At 43.1% G+C, this 21,248-nt stretch overlaps 1 protein-coding gene across 1 annotated transcript in view; it reads right to left on the bottom strand.

The window, feature by feature from the left end:
• LRP2 (LDL receptor related protein 2) overlaps positions 1 to 21,248 on the bottom strand; it is a 433,005-nt gene that overhangs the window by 334,877 nt on the left and 76,880 nt on the right. Inside the window, exons 20-22 of the mRNA XM_068110809.2 lie at positions 13,134 to 13,271; positions 5,985 to 6,263; positions 116 to 358 (exon numbers count right to left, since the gene is read on the bottom strand). Of these exons, the coding sequence (XP_067966910.2) occupies positions 116 to 358; positions 5,985 to 6,263; positions 13,134 to 13,271 (660 nt within the window). The remainder of the gene's footprint in view (positions 1 to 115; positions 359 to 5,984; positions 6,264 to 13,133; positions 13,272 to 21,248) is intronic.

Raw genomic sequence — 21,248 nt, 5'->3', positions numbered from 1 at the left:
CAGAAAGCTCGGTGTGCTCATGTCCATGTTGTGGTAAAAGCCCTGGATGTGCCATGCTTGCTCAGTTAGCCTCACTGTTAATTTGTAGCAAAAAACTTTGCAGGTGTTCACTTACCACAGTCCATTTCATCTGAGGAATCTCCACAGTCGTTGTCTGTGTCGCAGAGCCAGTAGCGAGGAATGCAACGTTTGTTGTTGGTGCAAGAAAACTCATGAGGGAGGCAGGAAAGTGGTGGCGGTGAGGGACAGCCCAGCTCATCGCTCCCATCACCACAATCATCGATAGCATCACAGTGAAAGGTCAGGGGAATGCAGCGATGGTTGGAGCAGACGAATGCATTAGAAGAGCACGTTACATCTGGAAAGAAGGATTGGATTTATGAACCTTCATCCTGTCATTCTTAAAGTTTATATAAGCAGTTAACATTATGTAAATGGAGTTAAATTGTATTTGTTCTGCACAAAAAGTCAAAACCCCAATGCTGGGAAAAACTCACTACAGAAAGGACTTTTTCAATCCTTCCAGGATTATCTACAAAGTTTGACCACTTTCCATTCATGAGAGTTTTCCAGTTCATCTTATATAACAGACTGCCAGGATGCCAAGTTGTGTTGTCAACCCCTCCAAGGCAAAAAACATGAACAATGAAGAACTAGTCTTGCTTATCAAGACCAGTGTCAATCTGCATTAGTGGGTAGGTAGCGCAATGGATGAAATCAATAAGACGTTGATTGAGGTATGCTAACCGCTGTGGGAAGCAAGGAGCTGACGTTTTGGGTGTTAACCACTTGTTGGAGCAAAAGAGAGACATTGGATATGGGTGAGGGTTAATCGAGGGTGGAAGAGTGAGTCAGATGGGGGGTCAGGGGTCAGGCAGCATTTGGGAGGGAGAACGAATAATTTTGACAGGGAAAAGGTCAGAGTTCAGGAGTTAAAAATCAAGGGCGCTTGGACTGGAAAAAAGTGAAAATAATGGGGGGAAAACAAGAAGTGACAGATTAGATAAACAAACTAAAGCAACTTTAAAAGTACTACAAATAATAATAATAATAAAAATCTATACTATAAGAGAGCCGTTTGTCTGTGTGTCACCATTTTTCTCAGAGATGGCTGAATGGATCATTGTCAAACTTTCAGGGGTTTGTCAGTGAGGGGCAGAAAATGTTTTAGACAAAAAAGTTTTTTTTTTAAATATTTTTAAAAGGTCGATTTTTGGGGGGATTAAAAAAAATCAAAAGATAAAAAAATTCGTTCTATAGTGCCAAAACCTTTTAGATTAATGACAGTTATATACAAGTGCACATATGCATAAATAAATACAAAACAATTACCAGACATTTGAACACAAATAATTAATCAAGCAAATATGATTAATTAAAAAATTCTGGAAGCAGTCGAAATTGGTGGGAAGTCTTCTTCTTCTTCCTGAACGTCATCAAACTTAACTCAGAAATGTGATCAACGACACATTCACCAGCATCTTACGATAATTCACCAAATGTCCGTCCGTCTGTCTGTCTGTCCATCCGTCCATCCGTCTGTCTGTCCGTCCGTTCGAAGGTACCGCAAAAACGGCTGAACCGATCCCAACGATATTTTGGGTGGGTAATCCTGGGATCTCGTGGAGTAAAATAGGCTATATTGTTTTTCCAATTTCAGCTTTGGCCTCCAGCATTTTCAGATTTGGACTCCCGCATAACGTTATTTTCCCGGGTGCCGCACAAACGGCTGCACCGATCGCTACACAGCTGCACTGCATGGCTGCACCGATCGGACTCGGTGACCTCGGGCAAAGACCTTTTATAAGGACATGGGTTGAATCCCTGCTTGAGAGAATGCCAACCCCCTCCCAGCCATCACGGCCGTCTCTCCAACTCACAATCCCACGAGATATGCGGAAAGGACGACCCAAAACCAAGTATCTTCTTTTCGATTCGTATACAAACATCATTAAAAGTAAATAATCACCTCGGCCAAAGCTCAAATGATGTGGGTTGAATCTCTACATGAGAGAATTCCAGATAGCTATTTGGGCGGTGTATAAGCCAACAGATCGCTGTCTCCATCTATCTTGGCCGTAACACCTATCGGCCCAAAATCCTTTTTACTGTTGACTTGGTAGTTTTTACAATGAAGGAAACATTAACAATGTTGTTAAAAGTGTATTTTGTGATTAATTTGTGATTGGAGATATGTTGTTTGGAATGAAAAAAGAGATATCGAGTTCAAGTAAATGACGACATGCCGTGATGGTTTCTACTTTCTAAACGTGAACTTCGCGGATCGCCATATGCAGATTCGCCACGAACCCACGATCGATGTTTCTATACGTGAACGTACCCGTTTGTTTGCGAACGGGTACGTTTTTCATGGAAGTTCTTCACGAACTTGCTGTCCATGTCTGATCTGCGACTGAAGGTGCTACAGGAATGTGGAATTTATTGGTTTCATGCTTTGGCATTCGCCGTATCTGCATTGCCTGTTTGCTTCTGGCCCCCCACCCATGTGTAGCATGGGTATCTCACTAGTATATTCAATGTAAAGTATTTAATTCCACTTCTAAGGTGACGCCAGAACAGTATTTACCACATGGAGAATGTAAAAATACCAGTACAGTATTTATAATATTTATTATTATTTACAGTATTTATTTATTATTATTAACAGTATTTATTTATTTATTTACAGTATTGACAGTATTTATTATTTATTATTGCAGTACAGGTTTTACCACATGGAAAAGGTCGATTTTTGGGGGGGGTTAAAAAAATAAATCGCTCTATGGTGCCGAAGCCTTTTTCATTAATGACATCAAACAAATCAGATTCAATCAAACAATTGAAAGCATTGAAAAGATAAGAGATGGGAGGTCAAAGTGAATGAAAAGTGCTCGTTGGTCCTGTGGGGAGCCAACGTGCCGATCCTGCAGATAAGGCTCATTTTCCTGTAGATAATCGATCCTGTAGATAAGGCTCATTTTCCTGTAGATAAGGCTCATTTTCCTGTAGATAAGGCTCATTTTCCTGTAGATAAGGCTCATTTTCCTGTAGATAAGGCTCATTTTCCTGTAGATAAGGCTCATTTTCCTGTGAATAATCGATCCTGCAGATAAGGCTCATTTTCCTGTAGATAAGGCTCATTTTCCTGTGAATAATCGATCCTGTAGATAAGGCTCATTTTCCTGTAGATAAGGCTCATTTTCCTGTAGATAAGGCTCGTTTTCCTGTAGATAAGGCTCATTTTCCTGTAGATAAGGCTCATTTTCCTGTAGATAAGGCTCATTTTCCTGTAGATAAGGCTCATTTTCCTGTAGATAAGGCTCATTTTCCTGTGAATAATCGATCCTGTAGATAAGGCTCATTTTCCTGTAGATAAGGCTCATTTTCCTGTGAATAATCGATCCTGTAGATAAGGCTCATTTTCTTGTAGATAAGGCTCATTTTCCTGTGAATAATCGATCCTGTAGATAAGGCTCATTTTCCTGTAGATAAGGCTCATTTTCCTGTGAATAATCGATCCTGTAGATAAGGCTCATTTTCCTGTAGATAAGGCTCATTTTCCTGTGAATAATCGATCCTGTAGATAAGGCTCATTTTCCTGTAGATAAGGCTCATTTTCCTGTGAATAATCGATCCTGTAGATAAGGCTCATTTTCCTGTAGATAAGGCTCATTTTCCTGTAGATAAGGCTCATTTTCCTGTGAATAATCGATCCTGTAGATAAGGCTCATTTTCCTGTGAATAATCGATCCTGTAGATAAGGCTCATTTTCCTGTAGATAAGGCTCATTTTCCTGTAGATAAGGCTCATTTTCCTGTAGATAAGGCTCATTTTCCTGTGAATAATCGATCCTGTAGATAAGGCTCATTTTCCTGTAGATAAGGCTCATTTTCCTGTAGATAAGGCTCATTTTCCTGTGAATAATCGATCCTGTAGATAAGGCTCATTTTCCTGTAGATAAGGCTCATTTTCCTGTAGATAAGGCTCATTTTCCTGTAGATAAGGCTCATTTTCCTGTAGATAAGCGATCCTGCAGATAAGACTCAAAAATTGCTCTTTTCATTTGCAACTGTCCAAGGTGCTGAAATTAAGATAAATACTGCAGTCTGCCATGTGACTGAACAAATGCCTGGGAGGATTGAAGTGTCGAGCAACAAGTTTGGTTCTTTCATCAAACAAATGTTCACAGAAGCGATCACCCAGTCTCATCAGTGAAGATCATGCAGAGAGTGCACACGATTCCATAGATCACAAAAATGAAATATGATGGGCTAATGATGTATGCTATGTTTTCACACCTGTCTGTCTGTGACCAGGATATCTCAAAACGTTGTGGACAGATTCAGACAAAATTTGGTGGAGAGGTTTCGTATGTGACAATGGCCAAACTATTACATTTTGTTGAAGATCCAGATCCAGATCCGAATCAGAGAATTTTTAAGTGATTCTTCACTATTGTGTGATAGAGATAAAACCGATATCTAGCAGGATATCTCAAAACGTTGTGATCGAGTTATGACGAAACTAGGTGGATGAGTTGTTTAAGTGACAAGAACAAGCCAATTCGATTTTGGTTCAGGTCCACATCCAAATCAGGCCTATCAGTGGGATACAAAACGTAAACTGTTCAGCCTGGCGGTAGGTAGTATGTGCTCTACCGAGTGCCGCTCCAGTTCATTACTGGGATTGTCGCATTTGTAGTGTTTATGTTTAGTAAAGTAGTTTCGAATTTTATAACTGAACTGGGTCCATCCATTGTTGTGTGCATGTCCATTGTCCATGGTACAAAATTGGTCCACAGATCAATGGTGAATTACAAGGGTAAATCTACTCGGCCATTCTTGTGATCAGCTCTGCAGCAAATGGGGAATGTGTAATCATCTGAGCTCTGGTGCATCTTTCCTTGCAATAGTCGATCGGATCGCAGGTTCTATATACATTACTCCAGCTTGAAACAAAAGAATACTCAGTGTGCAAAAAGCAGACAAGTACTTCGGGTGTGGGTTGATGATAAGTAGGTAACAAGATGGGACACTGTTGATGTTGTTACATCACCCAGAGCAACCTACATTTCCATACAAATAAACAACACCCCCCCTCAATGACATTACAAGGTTGGACTGAGTGAGTGTTAATCCATTCCCGTCCTACATAGTGGGGAAGAAACCATTTGTGGTTGACAGATATGACAATATTAACAGGTTTCATCAAAATGTTTTGCTCATTTACCAAGTCAGTGATATTACACTGTTACTCCAGTTAATTGAAGAAATGAAACCTTCATACCACCTTAAAGAAATGACCACAAACTCCATCGATATTCTGTTAATAAACACTTTTTCAATTTCGCTCAGAAATTCCTCAATCCTTTGGTGCAGCCTTGGGAGATATTTTTCACCATGATGGAGAACGATGAAAACGCACACCACACTTTTTGCCTCATTAAGCCAATAGGCCATTCATGTTTGGGGTACTGAAGGGCAAGGTAGTTACTTATTAATTACACAAGTTACTATTATTAGATTTTCACCCTTCCTTTACCATTCCTTACCTTAAACGTTATGAACCAACATTATTGACTCACCAGGAAAAAAAGACATTTCTGGTGAGCTTAAAGCTAATGTTTGAGTGATTTTGTTTATTTATTAATTTACTAGCAGGAGTACCCGGCGTTGCTGAAGGGGGAGGGGGGAGGTGGGGAGGGGGTTAGGGGGAAGGCGGGGAGGGGGCAGGGGGAAGGCGGAGAGGGGGGAGGAGGGAGGGGGGGAAGGGGGAGGCACGGAGGAGGGGAGGGGGGAGGTGGGGAGGGGGTAGGGGGAGGCGGGGTAGGGGGAGGCGGGAGGGGGAGAGGGGAGGGGGGAAGGTGGGGGAGGAGGAAAGAGAGGGAGGGGTGAGGAATGTATCGCAATCAAAAAATCATCAGACAGACAGACAGATGCCAAAATTGCATATTTTTGTATGATTATGAAAACCATTCATTCTACCATAGCCACAGTTGCTTTCATCGCTGCCGTCGTTGCAGTCATCGTGACCATTGCACCGGAAGGCGCGTGGTACACAGCGTCCATTTTGACACGAAAAGGACATTGTTTGGCACTGCTCGGTGGGCGGCTCAGCAGACGGGTTTGGTACACACGTGCGTTGATCTCCACCAAGGTTCATCCCGTAAGGGCAGCCACAGACATGGGCGTCTCTTGGTACTGGGAAGCAGAAGTGGCTGCAGTCTCCATTATGATGGGTGCTGCGATTGCAGGCATTGGTACCTGCAGAGAGAATCAGTGAAGAAAATATGTTTGGGTTAAACGGTTAATGAAAGGCCTAGGAAATTTGGATTCACAACAAAATGGAGATGTGGTTTAGAAAAAGGACCATTGATGAAATATAAACGAGCATTTCCGTTTTCGTAATAAAAGAGAACACAATAAACATTTTCCAATAATATTTAGAGGTTTTGCACAATTTTTGTTTTACATGAGTAATTGGTTCGTAGGTGTTCGTCACTGTTCATGATGCCCAGGAAGCGCCGTCATGACGTCAGTAGCTGATGGGCGTTCCCCGAGATTAGCCGGTGTGGCGTCGTGCATGTCTCGTGGTTAAAAGAGTCCTTAACTTGTGCAGTTCTGTATTAAGTTCACTAGCATAACTCGGCACGCTCCGCTCGCCTCACCACACGTCGTTTCAGAGGGATAGGCATCTTTGATCATTTTGGTGTCTTTTGGGTCTTAATGGTGTTTTGGGCCATGAGGGCCATTTGGATCTTCAGGGTCTTTTGGATCCTCTGGGCCTTTAAGGGTATTTTAGGTATTTGGGGTGTTTTGAGTCTTTGGGATCTTTTGGGTCTTCGGTGTCTTCAGGGGCCTTTGGGTCTTAAGGGTTTCCTCTGAGTCTTTAAGAGTATTTGGGGTATTTTGGTTATTTGGGGGTATTCAAGGGTGTTTTGGGTCTAAAGGGTATTTAAGGGTCTTCAGGGTCTTTTTGAGCCTCAGGGCCTTCAAGGGTATTTTGGATCTTTGGGGTGTTTTGGGTCTTTGGGGTATTTGGGGTCTTCAGGGTCTTTTGGGTCTTTTAGGGTATTTTAGGTTTTCAGTGGTCTCGGTTGTCTTAAGGGTCTTAAAGGGTTGTCAAAGGTCTGAGGGGTCTCAGCAGTCTAAACGTATTTAAGAGGGTTAATTAAGAGGGTGTTGATTTTATTTGAAGAAGAAGAAGTTTTCGTCGCATATAAACAAACGTACATAACGACATAACTAACCATATACGTTTGCCCTATTATAATAAAATTATAATAAGTCTGATTTATTTATTTTTCTCGCTACATTTCATGGTGCTCTTGCTGTGCACCACTCTGGTCTCTGGGTCTACTCTACCACAACTGATTGTTTTGTTCTCACTAGTACACCCGCTCACTATGGGAGCGGCAGGGGGAGTCATGTTATTATCCTTATTGTTATTGCCAATTATTATTATTACTTATGTTAGATTAGGTCATTGAAAGGATCAGACCGTGCATGACATTATAACATGTTAGATCAGGTCGTTGAAAGGATCATAACGTGCATGATTTTTTAACATGTTAGATCAGAACATGCATTACATTACAACATGTTCGATCAGGTCATTGCAAGGAGCAGAACGTGCATGATAGTATGACATGCTAGATTAGATCATTGAAAGGATCAGACCATGCGTATTATAATAACATGTTTGATTAGGTCATTGAAAGGATCAGACCATGCATGATATTTTAACATGTTAGATCAGACCGTGCATGGCATAACATGTTAGATCAGGTCATTGGAAGGATCACAACGTGCATATTATAACATGTTAGATCAGGTCATTGAAAGGATCAGAACGGTCATGATGTTTTAACATGTTAGATCAGGTCATTGAAAGGATCAGAACATGCATATTATAACATGTTAGATCAGGTCATTGAAAGGATCAGAACGTGCATATTATAACATGTTAGATCAGGTCATTGAAAGAATCAGAACGTGCATATTATAACATGTTAGATCAGGTCATTGAAATGATCAGAACGTGCATGATAGTATGACATGTTAGATAAGGTCATTGAAAGGATCAGAACGTGCATGATAGTATGACATGTTAGATCAGGTCATTGAAAGGATCAGAACGTGCACATTATAACATGTTAGATCAGGTCATTGAAAGGATCAGAACGTGCATGATAGTATGACATGTTAGATGAGGTCATTGAAAGGATCAGAACGTGCATGATATTTTAACATGTTAGATCAGGTCTTTGAAAGGATCAGAACGTGCACGATAGTATGACATGTTAGATCAGGTCATTGAAAGGATGAGAACGTGCACATTATAACATGTTAGATCAGGTCATTGAAAGGATCAGAACGTGCATGATAGTATGACATGTTAGATTAGGTAATTGAAAGGATCAGAACGTGCATGATATTTTAACATGTTAGATCAGGTCATTGAAAGGATCAGAACGTGCATGATAGTATGACATGTTAGATCAGGTCATTGAAAGGAGCAGAACGTGCATAGTATAACATGTTAGATCAGGTCATTGAAAGGATCAGAACATGCATATTATAACATGTTAGATCAGGTCATTGAAAGGATCAGAACGTGCATATTATAACATGTTTGCATTATTGCATTGGATCACATTGGATCACATTATTGCAAGGATCACATTATATAATATGCATTGAACGTGCATATTATAACATTATAACATTGAAAGGAAAGGATCAGAACATGTTAGATCAGGTCATTGAAAGGATCAGACCATGCATGATATTATAACATGTTAGATCAGACCGTGCATGGCATAACATGTTAGATCAGGTCATTGAAAGGATCAGAATGTGCATGATAGTATGACATGTTAGATCAGGTCATTGAAAGGATCAGAACGTGCATATTATAACATGTTAGATCAGGTCATTGAAAGGATCAGAACGTGCATGATAGTATGACATGTGAGATCAGAACATGCATGATATAACATGTTAGATCAGGTCATTGAAAGGATCGGAAAGTGCATGACATTATAACATGTGAGATCAGAACATGCATGATATAACATGTTAGATCAGGTCATTGAAAGGATCGGAAAGTGCATGATATTTTAACATGTTAGATCAGATCATTAAAAGGATCAGAACGTGCATGATATTTTAACATGTTAGATCAGATCATTGAAAGGATCAGAAAGTGCATGATATTTTAACATGTTAGATCAGATCATTAAAAGGCTCATAACGTGCATGATATTTTAACATGTTAGATCAGGTCATTGAAAGGATCGGAAAGTGCATGATATTATAAACATGTGAGATCAGAACATGCATGATATAACATGTTAGATCAGGTCATTGAAAGGATCGGAAAGTGCATGATATTTTAACATGTTAGTTCAGATCATTAAAAGGATCAGAACGTGCATGATATTTTAACATGTTAGATCAGGTCATTGAAAGGATCGGAAAGTGCATGATATTATAAACATCTGAGATCAGAACATGCATGATATAACATGCTAGATCAGGTCATTGAAGGGATCAGACCATGCATGACATTATAGCATGATAACATGTGTGTGTCTGTCCGGGCCGTACCTTTTTACCATTTGAGTTTTGTCATCAAATTTTCAACAAACCTTTATTATGATAATGCGGAGAAGACAAATTAATAATTTGGTCAAAAGGTAAAAGTCAGCGCCACCAAAAATCATCAATTCTCATCCAATTGACCTGAAATTTCAATTTATCATTTGAGTTTTGTCATCAAATTTTCAACAAAGCTTTATCATGAGAAAATGGAGAATGCAAATTAATAATTTGGTCAAAAGGTCAAAGGTCAGCATCACATAAAATCACAAATTTTCATCCGAATGACATGAAATTTTAAGAATTTGCATATTGGGTCACTGGATTGGCTCACCAATCAAAAGCAAGAAGCTGATTGTTTTTGTTTTTTTTAGATCAAAAGGTCAAGGTTGTTTAAAATTGCTAATTTTTATCCAATTGCCCTGAATTTTTTATTTTTTTTGCATATTGAGTCACGAAATTGGTTCACCAATCAAAAGCTAGAAGCCGATTGTTTTTTTAGATCAAAATATCAAAGGTCAAGTTTGCATAAAATCGTCAATTTATCTGCCAATTGATTTGAATTTTAAGAATTTGCAGGTCACATAATTGGTTCACCAATCAAAAGGTAGAAGCTGATTATTATTATTTTTTGTCTAAAGCTCGAAGGTCAAGGCTGCATCAAATCATCAATTTTCATTTTGTACTATTTTTAAAACTGTTTTCGTTATTTTGAGCATACAGAAGAAGAAGACGTCTGACTAGAAACGGACACAGACGGGCTTTGCATTTTCAGATGCTTTCTAGTTACGAGAGCCAGTCAATAAGTAACCTTAAAATGGTGATATAAATTCGAGAATGTAATGTGTGTAGTTGTAGATAACAAATATTATATCTATGGGTAAGGGTCATGTTTTTCCTGTTTTAGATCTGGCAACATTGAGCGTATGATGTCAGTAGAGCAGTTCCAGGATGGCGGCTCCCTTCGAAGCATGCAGCATGGAGGAGCAACATTCTGTCATCTGTTTCTTGGGAAGTGAGGGTGTGAATCACAGTGAAATCCATCGCAGAATGAAGATGCAATATGGTGACGTGTGTTTAGTGCTGCAGCAGGTGTACGACTGGGACGGGAAGTTTAAAAGTGGAGTGTCCAGTGTGGCAGACGCTGCTCGCTCGGGCCGGCCTCACACAGCCGACACACCAGAAATGGTTGTAGGAGTTGAGCGTGTGCTAAGGGAAAGCCGTCACATTACGCTGGATGAAGAGGTCTCCGAATTGAACATTAGCCATGGTTCAGCACACCATATCATTCACAACGTGCTGGGGTTCCGCAAAGTGTCTGCAAGGTGGGTGCCTAGACAACTCACACCCAAACTGAAAGAACGGCGAATGGACGCATGTGAAGAACTTCTGAATGGGGATGAAAGGTGGGTCCACTACTTTCAGCCAGAAACGAAGAGGGCAAGCAAAGAGTGGTGCCATTCAACTTCACCGAAGCCCAAAAAATGCCGCACAGTCATCCGCTAGAAAAGTGATGCTGACGCTCTTCTGGGATATCTGAGGCCCACTTGTAGAGCATTACATGCCCAGAGGGACTACAGTCACCAGTGCATCATACTAGGACCTCCTTAAAATCATCTGAAACCAGCAAACAGATCAAAATGTCATGGACTACTCACGACCAGTGTTTTGCTGCAGCATGACAATACTCGGCCCCATACTGCCCACACTACAGCTGCAACAATCGAGGACCTGCATTTTGAGTGTCTTTCTCATCCACACTACTCGCCAGACCTCGCCCCTTCGGATTACCACATCTTTGGACCACTTAAAGTGGTGCTTGGTGGAACCACTTTCCGATCTGATGGAGAGGCCCAAGAGGTGGTGCACGAATAGCTACACAAGGAGCCTAAAGATTTTTTTCCTAAAGGAATCCAGGCCTTAGTAAAGCGCTGGAAAAAATGCATTGAACGCAATGGAAATTACGTTGAAAAATAACACAGTTGTTACACACGTACATGCAATAAACAAGTTGCGAAAAATATTTTAAGGTTACTTATTGACTGCCCCTCGTATTTTTATATTTTATTTCAATATTCTCTATTGCTTTTAATATATTTATTTAAGCTTTTTTGTGTTGACATACCTTTATATTGGTCAACGCATTTCATAACTTGCATCTTGAGGCATCTTATATTATTGTAACCTGTTATTGGCCCCCGTCACACCGCGGAGCGAAAGGGGGACTATGGTTTTCCCCTCCGTCCGTGTGTCCGTCCGCCCGTCCGTCCGTGCGTGCATGTGGGCGTGCATGCGTAAGCGAAGGACCGCATTCGAATTTGGTGTGTGGGTGCAACCCACGTCAAAATCCAAGATGGCCGCTGCCATGTATGTCTGACGCCATGTATGTCTGAACATTGTGAGCGGAATATCTTGAAAAATAAACGAACTACTAACTTCTAATCTGGTGTGTGGGTGTATCTAGGCATAAGGAAGAACGCTATTGAAAAGTGGGTCGCCACGTCAAAATCCAAGATGGCCGCCATGTATGTCTGAACCTTGTGAGCGGAATATCTTGAAAAATAAGCGAAGTACCAACTTCTAATTTGGTGTGTGGTTGTATCTCGGCATAAGGAAGAAAGCTGTTGAAAATTGGGTCGCCACGTCAAAATCCAAGATGGCTGCCACCATCTATGTCTGAACCTTGTGAGCGAAATATCGTGAAATATAAACGAACTACTCACGTCTAATCTGGTGTGTGGGTGTATCTAGGCATAAAGAAGAACGCCATTGAAAATTGGGTCGCCACGTCAAAATCCAAAATGGCCGCCTTGCGTCTTCCACTTTGTCAACTCACATCACTTCACCAACGGGGGACCTAGGCGTAACGCTTGTTGTAATTATTGCAACCTCTTATTGTATCAATCCTTATTTTTCACATGTTACACATGCTTGCACATGTACATGCAAATTTTTTTTAAAGAAGTACTACTTTTTAATTAATTTCATTTATTTGTAGATGTTATTACAGTCATTGCAATTTATTTTTTTCATTATCTTGATTTTCATTTTATATTGTAAATCAATCACTTCTGGCCTTGATGATTTGGTAATAAAACCGAATTGAATTGAATTGAATATTGAGGTGTCTAGTTTTGCTATTGCTTTGTTCTCAAAGATTTTCTCAACTCTATTACAGATCCTACAACTCAACATCCACCTTTCATTTAATATACGGTTACTATCATGACAAACAGAACAAAAAAATAGATCGGCCCAATGGTATACCTTGGTTTAAATGTCAGTGAGCAAGATGTGATGTGATGTGAAGGGAAGGTGAGATTGAGCTATTAGCTTGATGTAGGGATGGGGGTTAGGGTTAGTCACATAAAGCAAGGTGACCATTGAGAAGGTGGGTAGTAGGGTGGGAGATAATGGCTTGATGTGATCAGGTGGGGATGGAGAGTGGCTTGTTAGCGCGATGGGGTGGGCAGAGCAGGAAGGGGACAAGACACACAACACATAAGAAGAGATAAATTATAAAATGCATACCAGTTTGCAAAGAGGAATCATACACTTTTATATGCATGACGGATGAGATTCCCCGTCGAATGACCTGCAATTCTCCTCCGTCAGTTTTACGGATACGAAAAATCGAGTTGTGATGCCAGTCAGTGACATAAACATAATCTGAAATGACCAAAGAACAAGGAATTACAATCTTATGTTATCGCTGAGAATAAATTACAAACCCATTGCTCATAATAAATGCAATAAATTTACTGATGATGATACAGAAATAATTGCATGAGAAACAATTGAAAATCCAATCACGAGGACAAGAAACAATGGTTCTTATAAAATATCTAGACAGGAGTCAAACTCAAAAGTTTGGAATAAATGATCTCATGGCTTTGCATTCCTGAAACAAACAATTCCAAGTACACATTCGTGAGATGGAGGAAATTTGTTCCCTGGAATTGCAGAAGTTGTAGGGAATAGTTTTGTGCATTTCGTCTCATTACCTACAACGCCTGGTGTTGGCTGAGCGGTTAGGGTGCGGCTTGGGATCCTGGGTTCGAATCCCGGTCGATCGTTAAATTGACGCCAGGGGGGTTGACTCAGCCTGTCATCCTTCCGAGGTTGGCAAATTGAGTACCAGCTTACTGGTAATTGCCTGTGTGTCCCAAAAGGCGACTAACAGGGTTGGCGGCAGGAAGGGCATCCAGCCATAAAACATTGCTTCAAAAAGGGGACCACGGTGCCCGAAAAAGGCCAATCCCTGCTCTGCGGGGAAAAATGGCCTCGAAAGGTGGTTCACCTCATTCCCTACAACACATGTTTTTATCCTCTAAGGTACCATGGGTTGTTCACATTGTGAACACTACAAAACTGTAACGAGTTGATGTTCACACTCCTTATGTATCATCAAATAATAGAAATTTAATGGAATCGACAAAAGTAATAGTCCTACCAAGATGGTCTCCTTCTTTTACTCGACAGATTTGATTTTGTTGTGCAATGTCCATTTTACTTTATTTTATGTTGTTTAAATGCAATGCCAACCGACATGGCAGCACTTAGGGTTCAGGAATATAAAAATGCTGCATCCTTAATTTCAACCACAAGTTCCATCAGTGGTTGCTCTTCTTCTTCTTCATCATCATCATCATCATCATCATCATCATCATCATGTACCATGCCCCATGCCCCATGCAGAGCGTTGGTGCTGACAAAGCATGATTGGTCAGGTGGCCACTCTGACTCAACGAAGAAATGGCAGGAATTTGGAATTTGTTCAGGGTGCCAGCGGTAGCTCAACTACTCCTCGTGAAAGACACAGTGGGATCTTTAACGTCCATAAACTAATACCGACAGATGGGACGCCTGTTTAACATCAATCTAGGAAACGGCCCACACCTTGATGAATCAACCTGCCTGTGAAACACCAGGACGACAGTTTAGAGCTGGGTCGGGATTCAAACCCCGGTTAGACAGCTTAGAGGTGAGTGTGCGCACCACTTGCTCATCCTGCCAGCCTTTGATACTATTTATTAATTTATTAACTGGAACTGCAGGTTATATTTGAAAGGATTTTTTAAAGTCTAAATTTGGATCTCCAATGCTTTATAGGAAATGAGATGCTTCATTATTTTGTTCCAAATCCCTGAGGCTTAAATTTTGGAATTTTCGGTGTCACAATCAATTGTGCTTCCCAGCTTGCCAATCCTATACCCCTTACCACGTATGTCTCAACTTCGCCCAGGCTGCACAAACAACTCTTTGGCATCAAATTATTTGAGATCAGGTTTCAACGTTTTGATATTTAATTATACATTAATTCCATTAAAAAGAAACCATCACTGTGACTCAAGATGTATATCTACTAACCAAGATACCAAAATCTGTTAAAAGGGTTAATCACCCACAATTAAACACAAACAACCTGTTAAAATGGCTAATTACTCACAACTAAACTAAAAATTTATTAAAATCACCCACAGCTGACTTATTAAAACAATTAATTTCCAAATGCCTAACTTAAGAGTCCGTAGTACACCTGCTCCCGATGGGAGCAGCAGGAAGGGCCATTCCTCTTTGGGGTACATAGATTACAGTAGATCTAGCGTCGAGCCTCAAGAACATCGGGGGTGTGAACATTTACCATGTTTCTTGTAGACCACTCGTCAAGTAGTTTAAGCATTCGCGCAAGCACTACATTCAAAACCCTTGATAAGGAACGCCAGGCTTGGCAAGCGCTAGATAGCTTCTTGGTAGCTGAACACACCCGGGTTTCCTCCCTTTCAGTTGAGTGTTAAACAGCAAAAGTGACTGTTTTAAAAGGTAATCGTATGTGTTTATGGCTTATGATATTTTGTTTACTTCCGGTAAGGGTTTTCCACAAAACGACATGATAAGCTATTTATACCACTGATCTCTACAGTAATTTATACGCATTTACACAGCGTTTGTCCAAGGAAGAAACCCCTTGGGGAAAAGGGTTATAATCAGTAGTAATATTGTTTTGAAATAACATTAATATTATGCTTTTATAATTAGTGTTGCCATTACTTTCGTTATTAGAAGCGGCCTTGGAAAAATGCCACAATAAGCTATCTTAATACGGATATACACCTCAACACGTCCAAGGTGCAAATCCCCATTGGGCAGGGGGAGGGGGGGGGGTGGAAGTTAAATCGCTACAACCTCCATCGTGTGACTCTTATAGTCCGGCAGCTAAGCTAAATATAGCATAACAATTGTGCATTTTGTGAGGAAAGCACCAAATTTGGCACACTAGTAGACGATCATATTATGAAAAGATCTGGATATTGGGCCATCTCAGATTCAGAGATTTGATTTTTGCAAGATTTGCAGATTTTGCAGATTTGCAAGCTGAGATTGCAACGCCAGGGACGGCCGACTCCTTCCTGCGAGCTGCCCACGTCACCCGCACAAGAAGAGCTTTTTTTTTATTTTCTTTTTTTTTTGTATACAAGATCGAGGCTCGTGAAAGAGCGAACATTAATCACACAAAAAGACAAACCGACACATAAAACATATAACATCGGGAGCGGTAGACAAGATGGGGAGAGAGGGGGAAGGACACAAACACAACATTTGAGAGCAGGGACCGAGAGACATGGAGACATCGAGAGATCTGAGAGAGGGCGAGGGCTTTGGGGGGGGGGGCATGGGAAGGGGGCGGTGGGAGAGGTATAAAACATATGGACACTGCCAGGACTTCCAGGAAAGAAGTTGGAATTTCAAACAAGGTGGATCTGGGGTGAATTAGCGGGGGTAGAAAAGATCAAGGTTTTGGATGGGGGAAGATAACAGATGGTGGTGAACAGCTGTTTTAAAGACCTGGAGGGAGGAGTGGGATTGAAGGGAGTGAGGGAGTTTGTTCCAGAGGCGGGAGAAAAGAGGAATGAAAGAGTGAAGGTGAGCAGAGAGCCGAGATTTCGGCAGTTTAACCATCAGAGGGTTGCTGGCAGATCTTGTGCGACCTGTAGGAATATTTGGGGGACAGAGCACAGAGAGAGCTGGGGGTGCAAGGCTGGAGAGGAGTCGGTAGAAGACAGAAAGACCACCTACCTGCCTGCCGTGAGTGAGTGAAAGGCCCTCAGAGATAGCTTCATCGCGGGAGATTCCAATAATTCTGAAAGCTTTGGTTTCAACAGCGTGAAGCCGAGCTAGGTGTGAGGCAGGAGCACCGGCCCATAGGGGAGAACAGTATTCCATTGAGCTGCGGATGAAAGCCTTGTATGTGGTGAGGAGCTCAGGTGTGCCGAGGAAGGACTTCGCACGACGGAGGATGCCCAGTCGGCGACTGGCTTTGGAGGCCAGCCTGGAAATGTGGTTTTCCCAAGAAAGATCATGGCAGATAGTGAGACCCAAAAGCTTGAGCGACAGAACTTCTTGGAGAGGATTGTTGAGAAAGTAGATGGGAGGGTTGTCCAGTCGATCTTTTCGGAGAGACATAGTAAGAGTGTGAGATTTGTCAGGATTGAAAGACATGTTCCACTTGTTTGACCAGTCTGTGATTTTGTCCAAGTCTTCAGAGAGTGAGGAGGCTGCAGACTGCCGATCTGAGGGAAGAGGAATGGAGCGGCAGAGAGTGGAGTCATGAGCAAAGAGATAGAGAGGATTTTCAAGAGAGTCAGAGAGATCATTGATGAAGACCAGAAAAAGCACGGGGCCCAGAACACTGCCTTGGGGAACTCCAGCCTGAACAGGAAGAGGAGATGAGAGAAACCCATTCAGGGCCACACGTTGACGACGACTAGAGAGGAAGTCCGCCAGCCATGCGTGCAGATTTCCATGGATACAAAAGGAGGAGAGTTTGGTGAGCAGAGCGGGGTGCCAGACCGTGTCGAAGGCACGTGATATGTCGAGGGAGACAGCTCTAATTTCCTGTTTGGCATTGAGGACCTCCATCCATTGTTGAGACAGCAGAAGCAGCATGTCCAGAGTAGAGTGACCTGGTCTGAAACCAAATTGATGATCAGAGATCAAGCCATTGGAGAAGAGGAAAGATTTCATATCCGAAGCAATGTTGGATTCCATGACTTTGCTGATAATTGGGAGAAGGCTGATTGGTCTGTAGTTGCTAGGATCTGTTTTTGCACCTTTTTTGTGCATAGCGCACCTCAACCTTTTGAAACCTTTTGCTTTGGTGAAGCTTTTGCTTATGCATAGCACATAGCGCACCTTTTTGTGCATTTGCTAGGTTTGTGAGCTCATCAAATCATTGCAGCAGCACTGCACATCCTGCAACACCGTGCGTATGAACGCCACTGTATGACATATGCTGATGATGCAGAAGACCTGCCTGAGTTCGAAGACTGGTGTCACCAGAGAGGAGAAGACATTCCCAACTTTCAGTACTGGGCAACTGTGCTGGAACTAGAGATGTTGGTACTGGTCTACGTGCGTTCTCTGCGGCAGGCTTCATTCACGATATACCTTGATGCCCTGACGGAACTGGTCCCATGGTTCCATGCCTTAGACCACACACACTATGCCAGGTGGGTCCCTGTTCACCTGAGGGACATGGTTGCACTCCCAATGAAGCACCCAGATGTAGCCAGAGAATTCAGGGCTGGCAACTTCACTGTACAGAAGACGAAGAAGGTGTTCTCTTCGATCCCAATCGAATCGAAATCTTGCAAAAATCAAATCTCTGAATCTGAGATGGCCCAATATCCAGATCTTTTCAAAATATGATAGTCTACTAGTGTGCCAAATTTGGTGCTTTCCTCACAAAATGCACAATTGTTATGCTAAGTTGCCCCACTATTAGTACTCCTGTGAGGTATAGCTGTGATTGGATAAGTAACGACCAAATGTATCGCGGTCAAAAAAGGTAACACAAGGTAACCAAATAAGGAGTTTTTAAAAGAGTTAATCTCTCACCTTTCGAAAAGCCAAATACAATTTTAATAAGTCACTTGTAAAGTTATTTATACAACAATGCATTTTAAAAACATAGGGGCAGTACCCCTGGTGTTCACCTGGTAGAATAAACAGTATACTACACTGACTATAGGGTCCATCAAAATACACATTTCCAGCACATTTTCCTGTCTGGGTGCTAAAAGTGTTCCAGGTCATGTTGTTACAACACATGCAAAATATTTTTGCAATCCGTGGTGATCTAGAGGTGCAACGGCACATCAGCTTTTACGACTGAAGGAGGTTACCAGCAGTGTCGTGTAATCCGTGTATGCCAAGGTGGGTCGCCGACGAGCCACGGTTTACTTTCAATTAGTAATTCAATTAGTGATAGTAATACTTATGGAATTTTTAATGCCGTGAACAAACTTTACTCACAGCACAACAAATATAATTTGTGCCAAATTTGGTCACAATCCCTTCAGCGGTTTCAGAGAAGAAGTTTCAAGTGTTGACGGATGGACGGACGGACGGACGATGCACCATCACATAAGCTCCCCTGAACTTCGTTCCAGGTGAGCTAAAAATCACGAACTAAACAACTTTATTGGATGTATGCTTGTACTCGAGTAAAATTGTGCTTTCACACACACACATATTGATTATTGTCCCCCGTCGCACAGCGTAGTGAAAGGGGGACTATGGCTTTCCCCTCCGTCCGTGTGTCCGTGCGTGCGTGCGTGCGTGCGTGTTTGCGTGCGGGCGTGCATGCGTGCGGGCGTGCGTGCGTAAGTGAAGGACCGCATTCGAATTTGGTGTATGGGTGCAACCCACGTCAAAATCCAAGATGGCCGCCGCCATGTATGTCTGATGCCATGTATGTCTGAACCTTGTGAGATGAATATCTTGAAAAATAAGCGAAGTACCAACTTCTAATTTGGTGTGTGGGTGTATCTAGGCATAAGGAAGAACGCTATTGAAAATTGGGTCGCCACGTCAAAATCCAAGATGGCCGCCGCCATGTATGTCTGATGCCATGTATGTCTGAACCTTGTGAGATGAATATCTTGAAAAATAAGCGAAGTACCAACTTCTAATCTGGCGTGTGGGTGTACCTAGGCATAAGGAAGAACGCTATTGAAAATTGGGTCGCCACGTCAAAATCCAAGATGGTCGCCGCCATGTATGTCTGCACCTTGTGAGATGAATATCTTGAAAAATAAGTGAAGTACCAACTTCTAATTTGGTGTGTGGGTGTATCTCGGCATAAGGAAGAAGGCTATTGAAAATTGGGGCGCCACGTCAAAATCCAAGATGGCCGCCACCATATATATGTCTGAACCTTGTGAGCGAAATATCTTGAAAAATAAGCAAAGTACCAACTTCTAATCTGGTGTGTGGGTGTATCTCGGCACAAGGAAGAACGCTTTTGAAAATTGCGTCTCCACGTCAAAATCCAAGATGGCCGCCTCCATGTATGTCTGAACCTTGTGAGCGAAATATCATATCATAGTGTGGCGGACACGAAAGCACTGAGGTGGTGACATCACCCCGCACACCAAGTGGGGGTGGGCCAGGCCCGGGAGAGAGGCGTGGCCTCACGATATACACGGGGCGCGCAGCCCTGAGCAGCTCAGTATTACAGTGAGCTCTTGAATAAAGACTCTTAAAAATTACCGCGTTGTCCGCTTCCTCCTTGCTCACAAGCAGCGCGCATAATACCGCGCTTTACTGGTGACCCTCGACGTTGGATCTGCCGTAGCGATCCTTCCAAACACGACGCCATTGCCATGGCCAACAACGCGATGTCGGTTAAACTTCCCGAATTTTGGGAGGCCCAGGCCGAAGTTTGGTTCGTCCAAGCCGAAGCCCAGTTTCAGCTTCGGCGCCTCACCGACGATGACACGCGCTACTGCCACGTCGTCGCCTCCCTCGGGCCCGGCACGGCCGCTCGAGTTGTGTCCGTCCTTCGCCACCCACCGGACGGCCACAAGTACGAGGCACTCAAGCGGCTGCTCCTAGCCACGTTCGGCTTCACGGAGGACGCACGGGCCGACCACCTCCTGGTTCTCCCCGAGCTCGGCGACATGCGCCCGTCGGTCCGAATGGACCATATGCTGTCACTGTTGGGTGACGAAGCCCCTGGTTCTCTATTCCGGGCGCTTTTCCGTCGCCAACTTCCAGCACAGGTACGCCTCGCGTTGGCCGGGACCGTGCTAACGGAACCCCGAGCATTGGCCGCCGTGGCGGACAGGTACTTCGCGGCTTCGGACACGTGGGCGAGAGTCGGTGCGGCCCACCTCGTGGATCCCGAGGCCGATGCTGATCCACAGCATCAGCTTCCACAGCATACACAGCATGCTGATATGCACCTCGTGGCCGATGCCACGCCCCGCCCACCGCCGCGGCGAAAACCGCCGGCTCCACTGGCCTGGCGGAGCCAGCCGCGCTCCTCCAGCTCCACCACCTGGTGCCGGTTCCACGCCAGGTTCGGCCACGAGGCTCGACAGTGTCATCCGCCATGCTCCTTCGACAGGTCGGGAAACGCCCGGGCCGGCGCTCGATAGTGGCAATGAGCGCCGGCCGTTCGAACAGCCTGCTGTTCATCACGGACACCTTATCCAGGCGCCGTTACCTGTGCGACACAGGAGCGCAGGTGAGTGTCGTTCCTGTCGGTACGTCGGACAAGCACGCCGCGGGCGGGGGCCCCGCGCTGCTTGCCGCAAACGGGACGCCCATCCGTACGTACGGAAAACGCTGCCTCTCTCT

Source organism: Myxine glutinosa, chromosome 3, assembly GCF_964187855.1.
Source record: "Myxine glutinosa chromosome 3, kmMyxGlut1.1, whole genome shotgun sequence".
Lineage (NCBI taxonomy): Eukaryota > Metazoa > Chordata > Myxini > Myxiniformes > Myxinidae > Myxine > Myxine glutinosa.
This window is presented reverse-complemented; position numbering and strand designations above follow the sequence as displayed.